The 18771-nt window shown below is 41.5% G+C and overlaps 1 protein-coding gene across 5 annotated transcripts in view; it reads right to left on the bottom strand.

Moving 5' to 3' along the window:
- The window catches only part of RFX3 (regulatory factor X3), a 113393-nt gene that overhangs the window by 56798 nt on the left and 37824 nt on the right, over positions 1–18771 (bottom strand). For all 5 annotated transcript variants that reach the window (XM_081845037.1, XM_081845039.1, XM_081845035.1 and 2 more), the window contains exon 2: positions 1050–1174. In XM_081845037.1, the coding sequence (XP_081701163.1) occupies positions 1050–1166 (117 nt within the window). In that variant the 5' untranslated portion in view covers positions 1167–1174. The remainder of the gene's footprint in view (positions 1–1049; positions 1175–18771) is intronic.

Here is an 18771-nt window from a genome sequence, read left to right as displayed (position 1 = left end):
CTGCCCCTCTTCTAAGACTAGTGAGTCACTCTGAGACAGTCACATCCCACAAAGGGTAGCTCAGCCTGAGAATGCCAAACAGAAGCTTTCACCAAATGTGCAGTTATCAATAGGGGGTAAAAAACCCTAAATCTTGATGTCAAATAATGAGGTCATAATCTATGTTCAATGAAAGAACGCTAAAGCTGGGTTTGGCAAGAGTTGTTCAATTATTTTAGAAATGGTATTAAAGACCCTGGTATTCTACGTAGCATGGAAAAAGGTTCCAAGATTCCCACATCCCTCCAGCAAAGAGGATTTATTGATTTTAAGTGAACCAGAGTCCAATGTCACCCAAGAAAGACCTTCAGAGAAGCTTCATGAAGACAAAATGGTTTTTTAAGGTGGGGACCTTCACAAGCCTTCACTTATTTTCATTCATTTCTTTGCCTGTTTTGGTCTCCTATACGAAACATAAACCTTTTGCATTTCCCATACAATATTCCACAAACATACAATAAATCAATGAAGCACCCCCTTTTCATGTCACAATGAGATTTAGAACACACGGATTAGAATACTGTAAGGGAACAAAGTCCTTCCCTTCTTCATTCTAAACATTTTGCGAATGAACCAACACTGGAGAAGCTGGGGCCAATTAGGGTGCATTTTTTAAAGATTTTCCTTCAACCCTTGACCCACCCAGCCTTTGTATGAAGCTAACACCATTTACATACTAATTATGAATCTCCCTCTAGAGCTACATACAGAGCTGTGATAAACACAGATGGTTCTAACCCTGCACTTGGACTCCATGACTCTGCAACTGAAGACAGGAGGCCAGTAGGGAGGCTGCATTTGGGGAGGGAGCAGCCTGGATGAGGGGAGAAGAGGTGCAGCAACACCCTGAATAAAGGCTATTAGGGGGCCATTTTAGCTGGAGTAAAATTGAAACACAGAACTTTTTTGGGTGATCCAGATAGATAGATGGATAGAGAGACTACTTTGGCTTTGCACGAAAATGACTTGTTTTCCATGTTTCATCCATATCTGACAAGCAAGCACTTTACCTGTTGTTGCACTGGTAATTGCTGTACCACCTGGGTGGGCACGGCTGCTTGGCCAGCTACAGAAGTCTGTAAAGTCACTGTCGAACCTGTGTCCGAACCAGTCTCTGATGTCTGCATTGTCGTTTCTGCATGAAATTGAAAAATAAGCATGTTAAGGGTTGTGCTCTCTTTTAAAGACTGGCCACTTCAAATGGCCACGTTCCCTTCATAATCCAGTAGCTCCCTCCTCTGGTGAGAACTTCACCACAGACTCCTGAGGAAGCTTATCAGACATGGAAGAAGAGAAAAGGTCCGACTATAGAGCAGTAACTGGTGAAGAAACAAAAGGGATGAATAATGGGAAAATGTAAAACAGGGACCCTCCCAAGGACACGTATTTGAACCTGGGCTTTTAAACTTGTTCTTTAATGATCTAGTGTGATCTGGATACCAAACTGATGATACCAAATTGTTCAGAGTGGTTAAAACAAAAAGGGATTGCAAGGAGCTCCAAAAGGATCTCTCCAAACTGAGTGAATGTGCAGTAAAATGGCAAATGCAATTCAACGTCAGCAAATGTAAAGTGATGCACACTGGGCAAAACAAAATGAATAATAATAATAATAACAACCCTATACTCCACAAAAACATTCATGGGGTCTGAACTGGTAGTTAGTGACTGGGAGTAAGATCTTGGGTTTGTAATGGATAGTTCCATGAAGATATCAACCCAAAGTGTGCCAGCTGCGAAAAAGGTGAATTCCATATGAGGGATCATTAAGAAAGGAACTGAAAATAATATCGTTATATAAATATATGGCAATGCTGCACTTGGAGCGCTGCGTACATTGCTGGTCCCATTGCCTCAAAAAGGATATTGTAGAGCTCAAAATGGTTCAGAAAAGGGCAACAAAAATTATCAGAGGATTGGAGCAATTCCCCTGCGAGGAAAGGTTAGAACATTGGGGGGCTTTTGAGTTTAGATGTGTCTTGGGGGGTGGCGGCGTGGAGATGATACGAGGTATATCAAATTATGCATAGTGCGAAGAAAGCAGAGGTAAGCTTTTCTCCCCCTCTCATAACACGAGAATTTGGGAACATCCAATGAAGCTGAATGTTGGAAGCTTCAGGACAGACAAAAGAAAGAACTCCTTCATATAAGACACAGCTAAAGTATGGAACACACTCCCTATTCAGGACTCTTGCCCACCCCATCCCCCAGAAACAGCCCTTCAGTCTTGACAGGATTCAACCTCAATCTGCTAACCTCCATTCCTCCTCCAACTGCCTCCACTCACACAGGACCTTCACCGCCTTCGCTGGTTCCAATTCAAAGAAGAGGTAGGGATCTTGGTGAACACCCAGCCCAACCCCCTGGTGCTCTCTCCCAGTGGCTTCATATAGACATTGAATAGCATGGGGGAGAGGACAGAGCCCAGAGGCACTCCACAAGTGGGAGCCCAGGGGGCCAAACACTTGCCACCCAATACCATTTTCTGGACATGACCCAGAAGGAAGAAGCAAAACCATTGCCCAACACGGCTCCCAACTCCCCTAGATGGTCCAGAAGGATACCATGGTCTATGGTATCAAAGAGGCATTCATAGATCAGCATTTAAGAAATGTACAGTTGGGTGGCTCACAGGGGCACTCACAACTAAAAACTGAGACCAAAATAAAAGTAAGGAGGAGTTTACAGGAATTCTTCACCTCACTCCCAGCCAAGGATGGCACATGGACAATAGGGATACAGGCATATTTCTCTAATTTGTACATTTTCAGCAAGAAAAATAAAAGTCATGAAATAAATGACTGAGTTTAATTAAGTAAATGACTGGTTGTAGCAACAAAAAAAGTTACATTTTGAATAGTATTTTAACTGTTTGATTGTTTTGAAGGCTTCTTTAGTACTTTAAAATACTAAACCATAAATCCTTCTTGCTATTTCTTATTAAAACACAAAATTTAACTCTAATAGCAACATGCACTTTCTGTTGTTTTGATGAACTGATCTTTTTTAAAGCGATAGATCCAGAAAAGCATCAGTGGATGGGGATGGATGGAAAGTTCTTCTTCTTGGTAGCTACCTTAGCCTTTCCTAAGGATTGGGGGGCCTACTGAAAAGGGGTGGATTTTGTATAGGATGCTGCAGAGGAAAGGGATTGCTAAAAATCAGGTTGAGGCAGCTTTCATGAGTGGAAGGTGCCCAATTTTCAGCAAGCCCTCCTTTTCCTTAGCCCCTATGTTGCAGCCCACCTCATTCGGCAGGGTCACCATCTCTGGCCTCCAGAAGAGGCTAAGGAGGGGCTCAGGAACGTTGGCGGGGAGGGGCAGAAAGATAATCTTCTGGCACGGCCCTTCAGTGGGTGTTTCTCTGGATCTAACATAGCTACCTTTATTTTTGTGTGTATCACAATGATTGTTAAAGACATTCTGTGTGCTGGTAATACTGCAGAAGACAGAACGCAGCATGCTCAATATTTTCCATATACCTGCTTGATCCATCAATGGATACCGAGATGTAGTACTTCAAAGTAATTGTAGTATAGTACTTTTACAGTGCTCTTTTCAAGTGTTTTGCTTATCACACAACAAAGGCAGTCAGATTAATCTCTTCTGAAAAGCTAAATAGCCCTCTACTGCCTCATAAGAACACTGCCCCTATGGAAATTAACTGTATATGACGGAAGGAGAGATGGGCCCAACTTCCGTCTAGCCATCCTTGCCTAATGTGACTGTCAGGTGTGTCACCAACAACAGATGCTTGTTTGACAAAGGACCTTTTTATTCTGGCTAATTAAGCAGTTGGACACACCCGCCTGTTAACAGGTCTGCTTTGTACAACCAGCACTAGCTGAATCATGTGAATCTACAGATAAATAGGGCACATTTTGAAAGAAGCCTAATTAACCTCTAAGAGAGGAAAATAATATTGCAGTAACCCAGCTGCTGATTGTGACAAGATTAGCATTTCTTCAATTTAAGAAATGGTGTTTAGAACACAGCTTTTATTACAAAATTTATTTTCCCCCAATGTTCTTTGCAAAAGTTGTTCAGGGTTATTTAATACGCTCTAGATGCACAGTAGGGCTCCTTCTGTCTTCTGTGCTGCGCATACCAGAATGAATGGTTTAACAATCTGATCCATCAATTACCTAGCAAATCACACAGTGCAAATATGCCATCTTAATAGTAACTATTTTTAGCAAGCACTTTCATCAGCAACTAATTTGCTATTCTAAACACTACAGTTTGCAAAATCTTGTTACACTGCATCTGCTTTCATGTCTACACAAAATGATGTCACACGTTCTTAATTCAGTACAATTCAGTATAAAAACATAAATGCCTGTAATTTACTTTCAAGACATCAGGCGATCTCCAAGTCCTCAAAACACTCCATCAACGGTGTCTCCGAAAATTTTTACGTAGCACTTGCGAAGACAGGGGAATTAACTAAAGCCAGTGTACTGGAAGAAGCAAAGATCACCAGTGTTGAAGCAATGATTCTTCAGCCTCAACTTTGTTGGACTTGTCATGTTGCGTGGATGCCTGATTATCGTCTTCCAAAGCAACTATTCTATTCCGAACTTAAAAATGGGAAGCGTAATGCTGGTGGGTCAACAAAAGAGGTTTAAAGACTTGTCTCAAGGCAAATCTTAAAAAGTGTAGTATAAACACTGACAACTAGGAAGCACTGGCCTGCGAGTGCTCCAACTGGAGAACAGCCTTGACCAAAGGTGTCATGGGCTTTGAAGACGCTCAAACTCAGGACAAAAGGGAGAAATGTGCTAAGAGGAAGGCATGCTTGGCAAACCCTCAGCGTGATCAACTCCCACTCGGAAACCAATGTCTCCACTGTGGAAGGATGTGTGGATCCAGAATTGGCCTCCACAATCAAGTACGGACTCACTATTAAGACCGTGCTCATGGAAGACAATCTTACTCGGCTACGAGGGATCACATAATAATAATAATAATAATAGTAATAATTTATTCCCCGCCCACCTGGCTGGGCTTCCCCAGCCACTCTGGGCAGCTTCCAACAAAGTATTAAAATACAGTAATCTGTTAAACATTAAAAGCTTCCCTAAAGAAGGTTGCTTTTCTTTTTTTCCTCCCAAGAAAAATATCTCTAGCTAGGAAATGATCTTATAGAAGGAAGGGATTTTTAAAAATAACTTGCCTATGTAACTGTGAATGGCCACATTTTCATATGGTGGATTTGTTTCTTAACAGCATAATTCTTAAAATTTTTAACAGTGTCTTTGTGTGAGTGAGTGCGTGCAAACACACACACACACACACACACACACAACCAGTACAAAGCACTAAGTTCCTATTCTATAAAACAAATGAATTACTAAGATTGACAATAAAACCTTTATGAGAACTGGGGAAGTATTTTATAAATATGAAATGAATAGTCTAAATGGCTTAGCATTTCATAGATGTATCAGAGAAACTGGCCTGTTGCCTGTCCTGGATGGGTTTCAGGTATGCAGCCTGGGAGTGCTTGCGGATACAGGTCTGTCTCAGTAGCTAGATAATAACAATCATTTTATTATTTATATGAGTTCCCCCAGCCACTCCGGGCAATGGTGCCTTTTACCGGCTGCGCCTATCCTGAAAGCGATGGCCATTCCTGGACCAGGAGAGCTTGCCCAGAGCAGTTCAGGCAGTCGTGATTTCAAGATTGGTTTACTGCAATGCACTCCCGAGTGGGACTTCCTTTGGGCTTGACCCGGAAACAGCCCGAGTGCAGAGCACGGCCGCAGGGTTGCTGACAGGAGGGACACCCAATGAGCACAGAACACCTCCGCTCAGAAATCTGCACTGAATCCTTTGGTTTCATTCACAAGAAACTTGTTAGATGTTTTTAAAGTAAATAAGTAAGCAAATACTTTTTTTCTTGCTGATTCAGAAAGGTCGTATTGCATACAGTGGTCAAAACAGATTCCTTGACCGTATTACTTGTATGGGAAACAAAATAGCTTTGACCATATCATTGCAGAACTGTTTTACACAATAAAATGAACAAGGGCTCTGAGACGTATTCTGTTTTATTAAATTTTTAAGATATATCAGATGACACTGTAATATAAGAGGGTACAATTTTAACTATCCTCACAAATGTGTGAGTTATTTCAGGCTCAAAGAGACCTTTAACATGTACAAAATCAAAAAAATTACTTCGAAATCTATTTTATAACCACAAAAACACCCTCCTTATTTTTAAAACATAACAAATACATGGTTAGCCCATTCTACACAAACACACACAAAAGTATGATACACGTGTTAGTTGTGGTTTGCGCACAATGGCTTATCAAACCTACCGGGAATGACAAAAATTCACTTTGAATGGTTGATGACCTTTTTCTGTGGCACGTAATACCATTTGTATGCCTTCTTTTGAAAGAGACCACATTTAGCTTTAATTTGATACCAAAATAAGCCCAATTGGTTGAAAAATAAGCGAAACGGGAGGTTTTTTTCTAAACTGACGCAGAAATTGGATTAGCCTATATTGCGCGAATATTGGGGGGGGGATTTAAAAAAATTCTCCTGTGCCCAATTTTGGACCAAAAAATCCTTAAAAAATGATTTGAGGTTATCTCATCTTGGGATGTGGGTGGCGCTGTGGGTTAAACCACAGAGCCTAGGACTTGCCAATCAGAAGGTCAGGGTGAGCTCCCATTGCTCAGTCCCAGCTCCTGCCCACCTAGCAGTTCGAAAGCACATCAAAGTGCAAGTAGATAAATAGGTACCGCTCCAGCGGGAAGGTAAACAGCATTTCTGTGCACTGGTCTGGTTCACCAGAAGCGGCTTAGTCCTGCTGGCCACATGACCCGGAAGCTGTACGCCGGCTCCCTCGGCCAATAAAGCGAGATGAGTGCCGCAATCCCAGAGTCAGCCACGACTGAACCTAATTATCTACACATAATTTTTCTTGGGAGAAAATCTAAGTCGTCAGAGCACATGGCACCGGGTGATTTGGCATGGAATGACCCCATAGCTCCCAAACTCAGCAGAACAAGGGAGGCTGAGAAGGGAGAGGGAATGGACTGGTCTCAGCCTAGGGAGCTGGGCTAGGGGCGGGAGGAGGGGACCTCTTCCAGGTCCTTCTTACTGGCTCAGTGTACTGGGGCAAGCAACAGGGGACTGGTCAAGATGGGGGGCAGAAACTCAGCTGATTTTTATTGATTTAGGAGGGGGCAGCTGCCCCTCCCTGCCCCCCCGGCTACACCCATGGGTTGTTCCCTTGTATAGCGGGGAAAAAATAAAGTTAAATACATCCACACACTTAGAAAACTGCATTAAAATTATGTTTTTAAATTGCAATGATTTCCTTTAAGTACTTGTGCTGAAGTTATTTTTAGAGTCAAAAAAGGAGAATAGTAATTGTGTAGACTTTCCATAGTTATCCTTCTACAAAAAGAGATAGTAGTAATTAATACTGGCAATTAGTAATTGGCTGTGTACTGGTAACATGAGAAGCTGCCTGAATAACTCCTTTCAACAGAAAAGATATTTTGTACTCACTTGTCCTGCATAAGGTTATTTAAAATCCAGTTCTATTAAAAATTGTTTTAAATGAGATGCTAACAGAGATCAAAATAAAGAACAATTAAACTACAGTGTATGCTAAAACACAAATTAGGTAATTCAGTATACAACAGAATCAGCAGAAACCACATTATTTAAATTATGACAAATCTATCCCACTTTCCTTCTGTCATGTAAACCAAGGCAGCATCCATGGGACCCCCAAACTGTCTCCCATCCAGCCACTGATCAGACAACAACAGCCCTGCTTCGCTTCAGCAAGGCGGCAACTTTATGTCCCTTCCAACCAAGCCCAATAGAGAACGGTTTTATAATATTTTGAATTCCCCATCCTAGAAAAAAGGATCAAAATATTTCTTTTTTTTATAGAATATTTATTAAAATTTTCAGAAATAATACAATATAAAATAAAAAGAAAAAATAACAAAATACTAAAATACTAAAATAAAAACAATTAAAAACACATAGAATTTCCATTACTTATTTTCTTTTAACTTATTTCCCAGACCTCCTCATACCTCCCTTTTTTGTATTCCAATTCAGATTGTTAGTTCAGCAAATCCTCACCATTAGTTTTTACTTATTTCTAAACCTTTTTTTCATATTCTCTTAAGCATTACAGCTGGAAACCACTTAATTTCTGTCCAACATCATTCTAACATTCATTAATTTTACAATATTTCTGTAAATAATCTTTAAATTTCTTCCAGTCTACTTCCGCCGAATCTTTTCCCTGGTCTCGGATTCTGCCAGTCATTTCTGCCAGTCCCATATAGTCCATCACCTTCATCTGCCATTCTTCCAGAGTGGGTAGATCTTGTGTCTCATACTCTGGTTTCACCTCAGATCGTATAAATCTTTCGCCTTTTACAAAATATTTCTTTTTGCAGAATTGCTGTACAGACACAGATTTAGAATATTCTTTATCCTGCAAGCTTAATTTTTAAAAATTCTGATTATAAGAGAGAGAGACTTCATTTTTTAAAGGAAGGAGTAGCACAGCACTGATGAAAGGGGTACTAAAGCAGGAACAGGAAACCTGTAGCCCTCCAGGTGTAGGCCCTACTCACTGACTTAAGATACTCTTATTCTTCAATAAATGGTGGGGTGTTGGGGTTGGGATGGAGAGTATGCTTTACTGTATTATGTCACATTAAAAAAGGGAAGTTCTCTCTAGAATACTAGATTGCCAATGCTAATCCCCTAGAAGTGGGAACAGTTCTGCAAGGTGATAAATATACATTGTTCAAGGGTCCCCACCAATTAAGCTGCCAATGGAGTGCCTAATGTGTTGATCAAATTATATGAAAAAGAAGTTTCGGTTCTTCCAGTGGTGACTTTCTTAGGAAGTTACAGGATTCTGATTCTATGATCAGCAAATGTGTATTCAAAAATAGTTACAGACCATTGCATAAGATGCAAAAATAAATCTGTATATTATAATAGAAATTTCCAGTTCCACATCCACTTTCTTCAGTTTCCAAAATATCAATGGAATCAGTTTGGGTTATCCAATAAAAAAAGTCTATTTACAAAGTTTTACATATTATTTATTTGTTAATGACCTATTGTTCATGCACAACTAAAACAATTTCAGTTACAGTGGTACCTTGACTCCCAAAACTGTTCGAAAACCAAGGCATGGCTTCTAGTTGGCTGCAGGAGCTTCCTGCACTCAATCAGAAGCCGCAGAAGCTGCAACGGATGTTCGGCTTCTGAAAAATGTTTGCAAACCGGAACACTCACTTCCGGATTTGCAGCGTTTGGGAACTGATTGGTTCAGGAACCAACCCGTTCAAGTACCAAGGGACCACTGTATATTATGTGAGCTGTCCTATTAGGTAAGAATGGTAAAAAGGTAAAGGTAAAGGACCCCTGGATGGTTAAGTCCAGTTAGAGGTGACTATGAGGTGCGGAGCTCATCTCGTTTCAGGCCGATGGAGCCAGTGTTTGTCCACAGACAACTTTCCGGGTCATGTGGCCAGCAGGACTAAACTGCTTCTGGCACAACAGGACACCGTACGGAAACCAGAGCGCACGGAAACGCTGTTTACCTTCCCGCCGCTTGGAAGTGGTGATGCACTGGATGCGGACCAGTAAATTGAAGCTGAATCCAGAAAAGGTAGAGGGGCTACGTATTCTCAAACAACAGGAGGTGGGAAAAGAGCCTGTTCTGGACAGAGTGACCCTCTCCTGGAAGGAGAAGTCCATAGCTCCAGGATACTTCTGGGTCCAACATTGTCACTAGATGTTCAGGTGGCCTTCGTGGCAATGAGTGCCTGTTCCCAATCATGGCTAGTTTGGCACCTATAGCCCCTTTAGGACAGAGATGAGCCCATACATTGTCACATTCATTCACCGCAGAAGTGTGTCTGGCACCTTCATTATATAGCTTCCATCAAATGCCAACGACAGCTGCTGCCAGCTGCACAGGGGGAAACATGCAGACACAATAGGTGGTTATATGTGTTTGTCTTTACTGCTAAAAAGCAGCTCCTGGACTGGGAGATTTGCATCAGGGCACCAAGTGTTGAGGGACAAGGCGATACCAGCTCCAGCCTATCCTTTTCCCTCTGCTGCCAGTCCAAGCTAAATTCCTCCCATCACTTGCAGCTTTTAGCAACAAAATAAACAAAGTACAAGACAAATGCATTCCCCATCTCCAATGCCATTTCTAGGTTGTCCCTAAAGAGGGACAACGATCTTATGAAATACAGCTTGAGTGAATACAGTGAGCTTTTTTTCCTTCTCTGGTCATGTGGATGAAGCAACTGCATCATTGCTCTATCATGTTATTAGATTCCAATTTTCACCAAACAAATCACCTTGTACTATGTCACTACTCTGCTAAGCTTTGGAGCAGTTTCTAAAGCAGAGAAATTAGTTTACTAGGTTATTGCCTACAAAATATTCCTGTTATCTCACTCATTTTTAAGTTGCCACAACACTTTTTGTCACTTCATGCACAAACTGTTATGCTGATTACATACTTTCAGGCCCACTTCTATGCAGGTATGCAACCACATCCACTGATGTATGAGTTTAATAAAAGATGGGAGGAGAGAAGGCAGGGAAGCAGAGATTGAAGTGTTACAGCCACTCAAGGGGATGTGTTATGCTACATCTGACAAGTGTATTTACATGGCTTCTGTACCTGGAGTTTTTTGACAGGGAAAATGACATTAGTTCTCACCCCTAAGAAAAGTTCAAGTGACAACCATTATTCAAATATTACCAGGACCTGGCAGTTTTAAGTTTTATATATCTAGGCCATTTTAAAGTACTCCAATATTCCTGACTCTCATGAAAAAAAAGACCTTGGCTGTCAATCATGCCTGCTTTTGCAGCACAAAAATGCTTGTCACTTTCATTGCCTGTACTGTAAGCAATTGGCACTAAATCAGTTTAAGGAACTGCAGAAGTTAAACACATTTTACATTATTGTGATGACTGAAAATGCAATGAATGTCTTATCTGTTTTTCTAAAAAACAGAGAAAAGCTAATTACCTTCAGCAGTCAACTAAGATGACCTATATGTCAATATTATGTCTGGACAATGTAAAAAATTCTAATATTTTGCCATGATAGATTGCTTTCTGCTGAAAAATAGAATGTTATTGTGTAAAGCTAAACATAAGCTTTGTTTCACTGTTACACATTTATGTGAAACATGCCTCACATTTTCAGATGCTAAAACAAGATTACATCCTTTAATTAGAAGTTTTCTAATGCAAACAAATACAAACTTAAATGAGAGACATCTTTGCATGCGGCCCTGAAGACTGGAAAGGGAGACCATAACAATTAAGAACACAAGAATCGAAGAAGAGCCGGCTGGATCAGACCAACAGCCCATCTAGTCCAGCATCCTATTCTCACTGTGGCCAATCAGAAGCCAGTGGGAAACCTGCACACAGGATGCAAGCGCAAGCACACTCTTCCCTTCTGTGGTTTCCTGCAAGTGGTATTCAGAAGCTCTCTTGCTGGCAATTGTGGAGACAGAGCCGAGACATTTTGGCTAGCAGTCACAGACAGCCCTCTCCTCTATGGATCTGTCTAATCCTCTTTTAAAGTCATCTGGCTTAGTGGCTTCACTGGATGTCCACTATTCTCCAGCTCAGGGTGCAAAACGGGAGCCCAACTCAATCCCTTTTGTTCCTTTGCACCACAACACCCATATATTACACCTCTTTGCCAGACTTGTTGGCAGAAGAGCACAGGGTTACCACAAAGGCTACAGCCTTCCTCTCTTGCCTTTCTCAACATATACTGCCTCTGTACAATTAAGTTCCCTTTACTGATGATGACTGATTTCCATTGCTCTAGTATAACGCCCCCCCCCCATTTTTTAAATACCATAGCAACCTTAAAGGTTCCAAACCTTCCCGTATCTGAAGATTTCAGAATTTCTGATATATATTTGCTATGTCTTTGTGGCACATGGAAAATTGACATGGTATGAAATTATGTGCTTCACGACTCTATTTGTTCTGATCCTATATCAATATAAAATGAACGTTGTTACTTATCATGATAAATAAGTTCCTTATCTGTAGGGAGAACTGGGATCCATGATATGGGGTTGTCTCCGTCCATCTCACCAGTGGCAGGAAGTCTTTAAAAAAAAGCTATGAGGATATTTCAGGAGAGAGACAAGTCCCTTGTTCCAGTTCCACTCCTGCTTAAGCAAGTATATGTACAGCCATAAATAACAACTAAGGAACAGGAGAGGAACAAAGTGATTTCAATGGAACATGCCCCTCTGTTCACTGCATGAAAGGAAAAATTCCTACTGGCCCCTGTAACTAGCACAGGTGAAGGGGAGAAGGGAAATAACCCTGATATGGGTTGAGGAAGAAAAGCTGGGAAGGAAAGATCGGAGGCCCCTGGACCTTGGGGCAAAGTCTCAGCCCACTCTGGGCAACCCTTTGAAATGCAGCGTCCAATAGCCTCCCCTGTGCACACAGCCGCACCTGGGAGGGCCGGATCCCAATTCTCCCTACAGAGAAGAAACTTATCACAGTAAGTACCAACGTTCGCTTGTCTTGTAGGGGATAACTGGGATCCATGACATAGAATGTATCTCTGCAATGCCCAGGTCAGGTGGGAGCATAGCTGTCAACTTACAGATTTGAAAATAAGGGACCAGCAGCCTCGAAAATAAGGGATCATCAGCCAAAATAAGGGATTTTCCAAGCACAGGTATGATCAACTTCTGAACCCCTCCAAGCCAAAGGCAGAAAGCCCAGCCAGCAGCCAAACGAAGCCTCAAGCGGTGGTTCCCACAGCGCAGCAACCCAGCAAAGGGGATGCAGCAAGGAAAACCACAGTCACCTCTACGCTGGGAAGCGCTGAGCAAAGGCGAGTCCCCAGGCAACGTGGCCGATTTGATCAGCACAAGGCATGCAAGCTCCACCCCCCAGTCATTCTTAGACTCCTTATTGGATGAGCAACGCAGCCAAGCATCACAGTTGGAGCCTCCCTCCTCCCTGGCCGGCAGGGAGGGAGGGAGAGGAGCTGCTTCCTTTGAAACCTGGGAAATTTAAGGGACATCATCAATAAAGGACACGGCGTTGGGATAAGGGACTTTCTCGCCAAATAAGGGACGGTTGACATCTATGAGTGGGAGCCCCTGTGGGCCCAACCTCCTCCTTGAGCACTCTTCTCCCAAAGGTCGCCTTTGCTGAGGCTTCTGTGTTTTTGGGGAATGAAGGGAGGAAATGAAGTGAGGAGGAGGGAATTGGTCAAACTCTATCCTGTAACCCTCCCTTCTGGTGAAGGCCAGAAATGGAACTGAGGCAAGGGGCTTGTCTCCCCCTAGAAGTATCCTCAAAGTTTTTTTTAAAAAAGAGTTCCTGCCAGTGGCAAGATGGGCGGAGACAGTTCCATATCATGGATCCCAATTCTCAGCTACAGGAGAATCTGATGATTTGGTTAAGACAGACTTTCAATCTTTATGAGTGGCAGTATTTGTGGTAGCCATCAAGAAACTGAGCAGGTTCATAGAAGCCTATACCGTAAACAGTGCATTTGCAAGAGGTTGCTTTATCCTTGTTGTGGCTGTGGGGACTCATTTTAGTTACAACAATAAAATGTTTGATTGGTTTAAAAACAACATCGCTAGCCCCACTAGATCAAACCATGGAGTCACTGGCTGATAGCTAAAGAACTATGAAACTATTTTGAGATATTCAAGGGGGAATGGGTTTCTCTTTCCCCAAACACCAGTTTGATTCATACCCACTAACCGGCTATGTTCAAATTACTTTTCTACTAAGCAGCCTTTCAAAAGCAGTTTGTGGTGTGGTAGCGTTTTGTTTTTGAAGGAGCACTGTGTACACTAAATCCCATGGTGTTTCTAAAATAGCTCTTTGGATCCCAGCCGTTCTGTTTATCTATGATAATTTCCCCAGTCCTCAGCGGTGTTGGTAACAACTCAAAGTTGGCAAACCCATTAAGTTTCACCGAAACCACTCCTACTATAAAAGCTTCAAATGAAAATATTAACTAGTCTGGTCACGGAACTGTTTCTTGAAGAATTCAATAGGTCTAATGTGTAGTGTGAACCTTGAGGTATTCTTAAAGAAAAATGTCTAAAAATAAGAATGCTCCAACATTTCATCATCTTATCACCCTCAATTAATACAGAATGACCAATGTGAGCTGGGGGTGGTGGTGCGCGAATCAGATACATTTTGTTTAATTGCTTAATTTAACAGAACTCTCAAAACCACTCTGCTGGCCATATTCCATTTCTAGTGCAATTAAATTCATTTTTGCAGTAGATTTTCAGTGGAAAACAGAGACAAGATTTAATCAGATTTTCTTAAAACAGATCTTCCACTAAATTATAAGATTAGACTGTAATTCTATTATAATTTTTTTTATACGTTGGTCCTATCTAGAGAGGATATATAATTTTAATGCTACATTTAGAACTGTTACACATATTCAATCAGAAACAGTTATTTAACCCTTCTAATTGTTAACAGCTTCAGTGAAATGCTAATAAAAGAACTTTCCAGGAGTATTACAAGGCAGTTTTGCAACCACATAACATAGGCAACATACAGTCATATTAAACAATAACAGTGACGCAGATAGTTTGGTAACAAAATGTGATCTCTTATTTAATATGGAATAATAAAACTGATTACCGGTAGAACAAAACTGTACCTAATAGCAGCCCCTGATAAACGATAGAAATGCAGTAAGATTCTATTAGAGGTAAAATTATAAATTTGCCCACCAGGTGGCAGAAGAGAGACAGCAAGAAAAAATAGCAAAACCATGAAAGTTTAAGATAGCCTCATTTACACATCATGCAAGTCAAATATGGGTAGATAATTAAACGTTTATCATTCTGTTTGAAACATAAATACATATATTTCTTAAAAGATTGTGTTTTCCTTAAAGAGAGCACTGCGTACTAAAACCTCTTAAGGACAAACATGTGCTCTTTAAATGTTTTTTTTTTAAAAAAACTTTATTACCATAATATCAGAGTAGAAATAAGAAAAAGAAGGGCATGCATCACTGCTGGGCAGAATATCAAGATCTACTGGAAGATCTCTGCTAGATCTGCCATGTTTCAGCTTGGGTTTCTGATTCCCAAGAACGGTAAGCAAAATTGTCAGCAACAACCAATACTGCCCTACCTGACCTTGAGCTAATTGCCTACAACACCGGTAAAATACAAGCACAGTGGAATTCCACCTCCCAAAGAGATCTGATGTCGTACATCATATAAGGGATGTAGATGAGGATAAACAGATATGATGTGGAGCATGGCGTGGAAAAATGCTTATGTTCCTGTTTGGAATGGAAAAACGTTCTGTGACAGTTTGAAACCTCGTGTCGTTATAATACTGCAAGCCTGTGTAGCAGCAGTTCTTGGTGACAGGTTCTGACAGGCGAGAGAGAGGGAGTATCGCTTTAAGATTTTATCAGGCAGTGCCTGAGCCAGGTAAATTCAGTCTGATTGGTCGGGGTGACAGCAGACTCTGATTGGCCAGAGACACCAGGTGTGAAGCTAACTGTCCCTTGGGAGTTAAGAGTCAGCCAGAGAGACAGCTGGGAGGGGAACAGCTAAGATGCTGGGTCAATGAAGACGACCAGAGAACAACTGAAGGAAAAACTGAGGCCCATGTATTAATATCCAGTCCGGTACTGCTATTTGTCTGTGGAAGATCAGGGAAGGTGTCCGGTGGCAGAGTTAGTCAGAGAGGCTGAAATGCATAAAGGTCCCACCAGAGGAAGATGACACAGTGGTTTCTGGTCCAGGCAGCCGGTGTACAAACAGAGGAGTTTTGGGATACAGGACAGATTGTCCCCAGGAGCTCAACTTGGCTGTGGCTGGGGCAGAGGTTTAGGCAATCTGGTCTGAGCTAAAAGAGGTGAGGATCAGCAACAGTGTCTCTTGAGTTTTTAGAAATAGCCATCGAGCACATCTAAGACCCAGCTACAAGTACCAGCTTTCCCTTATGAATACATTTAGTATCCCTTTAATAAACCAACCATTTTAGTTTAACTGTCATCCTTTCTCTTGTGCTGGTGTCCACTTCATGCCTAAGCCTACTTTACCTGGAGGCTTCAAAGGTATTCTGAGTGAACTGGTGGCATCAGAAAATTGAAGTAGTAAAGATACCTAAACTTGGGTTTATACAAGGAAGGCTGAGGGACCCAGTAACTGCTGGCACATAACTATTAAGAATTCTCCTGAGACCTGGGTTCGGAGGGTTTTTGGAATTGGCAAAGCTAAAATCACATACAGGTGATATACTACTTGATTAGGGTCTGCATATTTGGGCTGGTCTTCATAACCATCCCTTTTTTTCCAGTAACCAGTGATGCTTAGCTGCCTTGCTTCCTGCTCCACAAAGGCACTGTGACCTCCCCCCCCCCCCCGTTTTCTAGTGCAATCATTTTATAGGGAAAGAGCAGAAGGTGTAGTGTGTTTACTCTTACACCTCCACTCCAACGCATCACGCTGAGTGCAACAGCTTGCCATCATTACAAAACAGGCACACTCTGCTTCCCGGGATCACTGGTGGCTTTTATGAAACCTGGGATAAACTAGTGACTTCCCCTGCAAGTTGCCCAAATAGAAATGTTTGGCTGCCAAGGCATCACCACATTTAGGGGTATCTGTTTTACTCACTTGAGTTACTGAACTACAGCACCCTCTCTCCCTTTATAGAACAATAAGCTTTCTCTCATCTTCAAAGTCCCCTCTATTGGGAAGCAATAAAAACTGGGTGGGCCTGGGAAAATTCAAGGGAGATGGCAGGGTGAGTGGATGAAATAGCAAGACAGGGGGGTCAGAATATGGGATTAAGAAGAAGTGGTTCAGGGTCAGCCTCGAGGAATGTCGTGGGGGGAAAGTTGGCCTTATGAGCCATAATAGGGTGGAGAAGTGTTAGGCAAAAGAAGAAGAAAAGTAGGATCTATGGATATATAGTAAGGATTGGATGTGGGCTAAGCTAGGGTTGCCATATGTCCTCTGATCGCATTTGATCTGCATTGGTTACCAGCTCAAATCAAGGTACTGTTTCTTAATTTTAAAGCCCTAAGCAGCTTGCAACCTGGGTAGTTTAAAGACCACCTTCTCCCCCATGTGCCCTCTGATATACAAAGAATACCTGGCACTTTAAAGAGGCCTTTAGGGAAAGCTAACTGTTCTGTTTGCTGATTCTATTCAAATGTTTTATCATGCTATTTGATGTTGTATGGATTATTTGTATTCTATTGCCTTGAGCTACTTTGAATTCTCTTTGTGGAAGAAAAACAAAACAAATATTTCTAAAATAAGAGGAAAAGAAATCAAAGATATGCATTTCAATCAACAGCATATATATTCACTTTCAAATGTGAATACAAACAAATACACAAAATTCACAAAGATGTGAAACAAAAGAGCTGTAACTGTAACAAGAGAACCCACTTTAAAAGAATGGCAGAAGAGGAGGGGCTAGATTTTTCTTCAATGGAAGACAGCATCCTGTAGCAGCAGGACACTCCTCTCATTGATACCAGAGGTCCTGCTCAGATGGCTTCTCAGCGTTCTACCATGTTTACAGACTGTAAAGTATGTTGCATCCTAGGCTCAGTCCTGCCTCATCCTGCTCTCATTCACCTAAACATGACAGTTTGGCTTGGAAGACGAGCTAGGACATGACAAAATGCACATTACAGTAATGTCCTACAAAGCCATCTCAGACTCCTTTCCTAATTAAAGGTAAAAGGTAAAAAGGTAAAGGACTTGGACTCTTAAGTCCAGTTAAAGGCGACTATGGGGTTGCAGTGCTCAGCTCATTTTCAGGCCGAGGGAGCCGCTGTTTGTCCAGACAGCTTTCCAAGTCATGTGGCCAGCAGGACTAAACTGCTTCTGGCGCAACAGAACACTGTAACAGAAACCAGAGCGCACAGAAATGCCGTTTACCTTCCCGCCACAGTAGTACCTATTTATCTACTTGCACTGGTGTGCTTTCAAACTGCTAGGTTGGCAGGAGCTTCGACAGAGAAATGGCAGTTCATGGTAGTAAATGGTAGAAATGGTAGAAATTCAGTGCAGAACTGCCAACCTTCCAATCGGCAAGCCAGAGACTACAATAGTAAGAACTGATACACAAACTCTACGTTAGCCCACATGTAACACAGTGAGGCAATCTGCCATAAGATAGCTTGGCTTTTCTGGAAGTGTTGTGAAGAGCATCATATAATGCCACCTTTAAATAGATTTTAAAACGGAGAGAAAATACAACATGAGCCATTAACTTCATAGCATGACTAAAAAGGAATGGGATGAATCAGAAATTCTGCATGAACCGCTTTGTATGCCACAGAACTATAGGCTTAGCTATGTTTGTGCTGCAATATCTTTATGCTCAGCTCCAATTCATTATTTCAAATCAATGTGTAAGTTCCACAGAAAACCTAATGTCATTTGAAGCATTAAAACACAATTAAACATTTCATATCACCTTAGCTATGGTTCTTGCTTAGTCATAATAAAATTATGACTTGTATTATTTTGTTAGAAAATTAGAGTAAGCTCAACTTGTAAATAAAAATAAACTAATTAGGTATTATTTCCTCAGACACTTGGGGGGGGTGTTCCTAGCCATATGCCTATAAAACACAGGTATCTAAAATAAGAGAAAATATTATCAG

The sequence above is a fragment of the Podarcis erhardii genome, assembly GCF_964252035.2.
Source record: "Podarcis erhardii genome assembly, chromosome: 17".
Lineage (NCBI taxonomy): Eukaryota > Metazoa > Chordata > Lepidosauria > Squamata > Lacertidae > Podarcis > Podarcis erhardii.
This window is presented reverse-complemented; position numbering and strand designations above follow the sequence as displayed.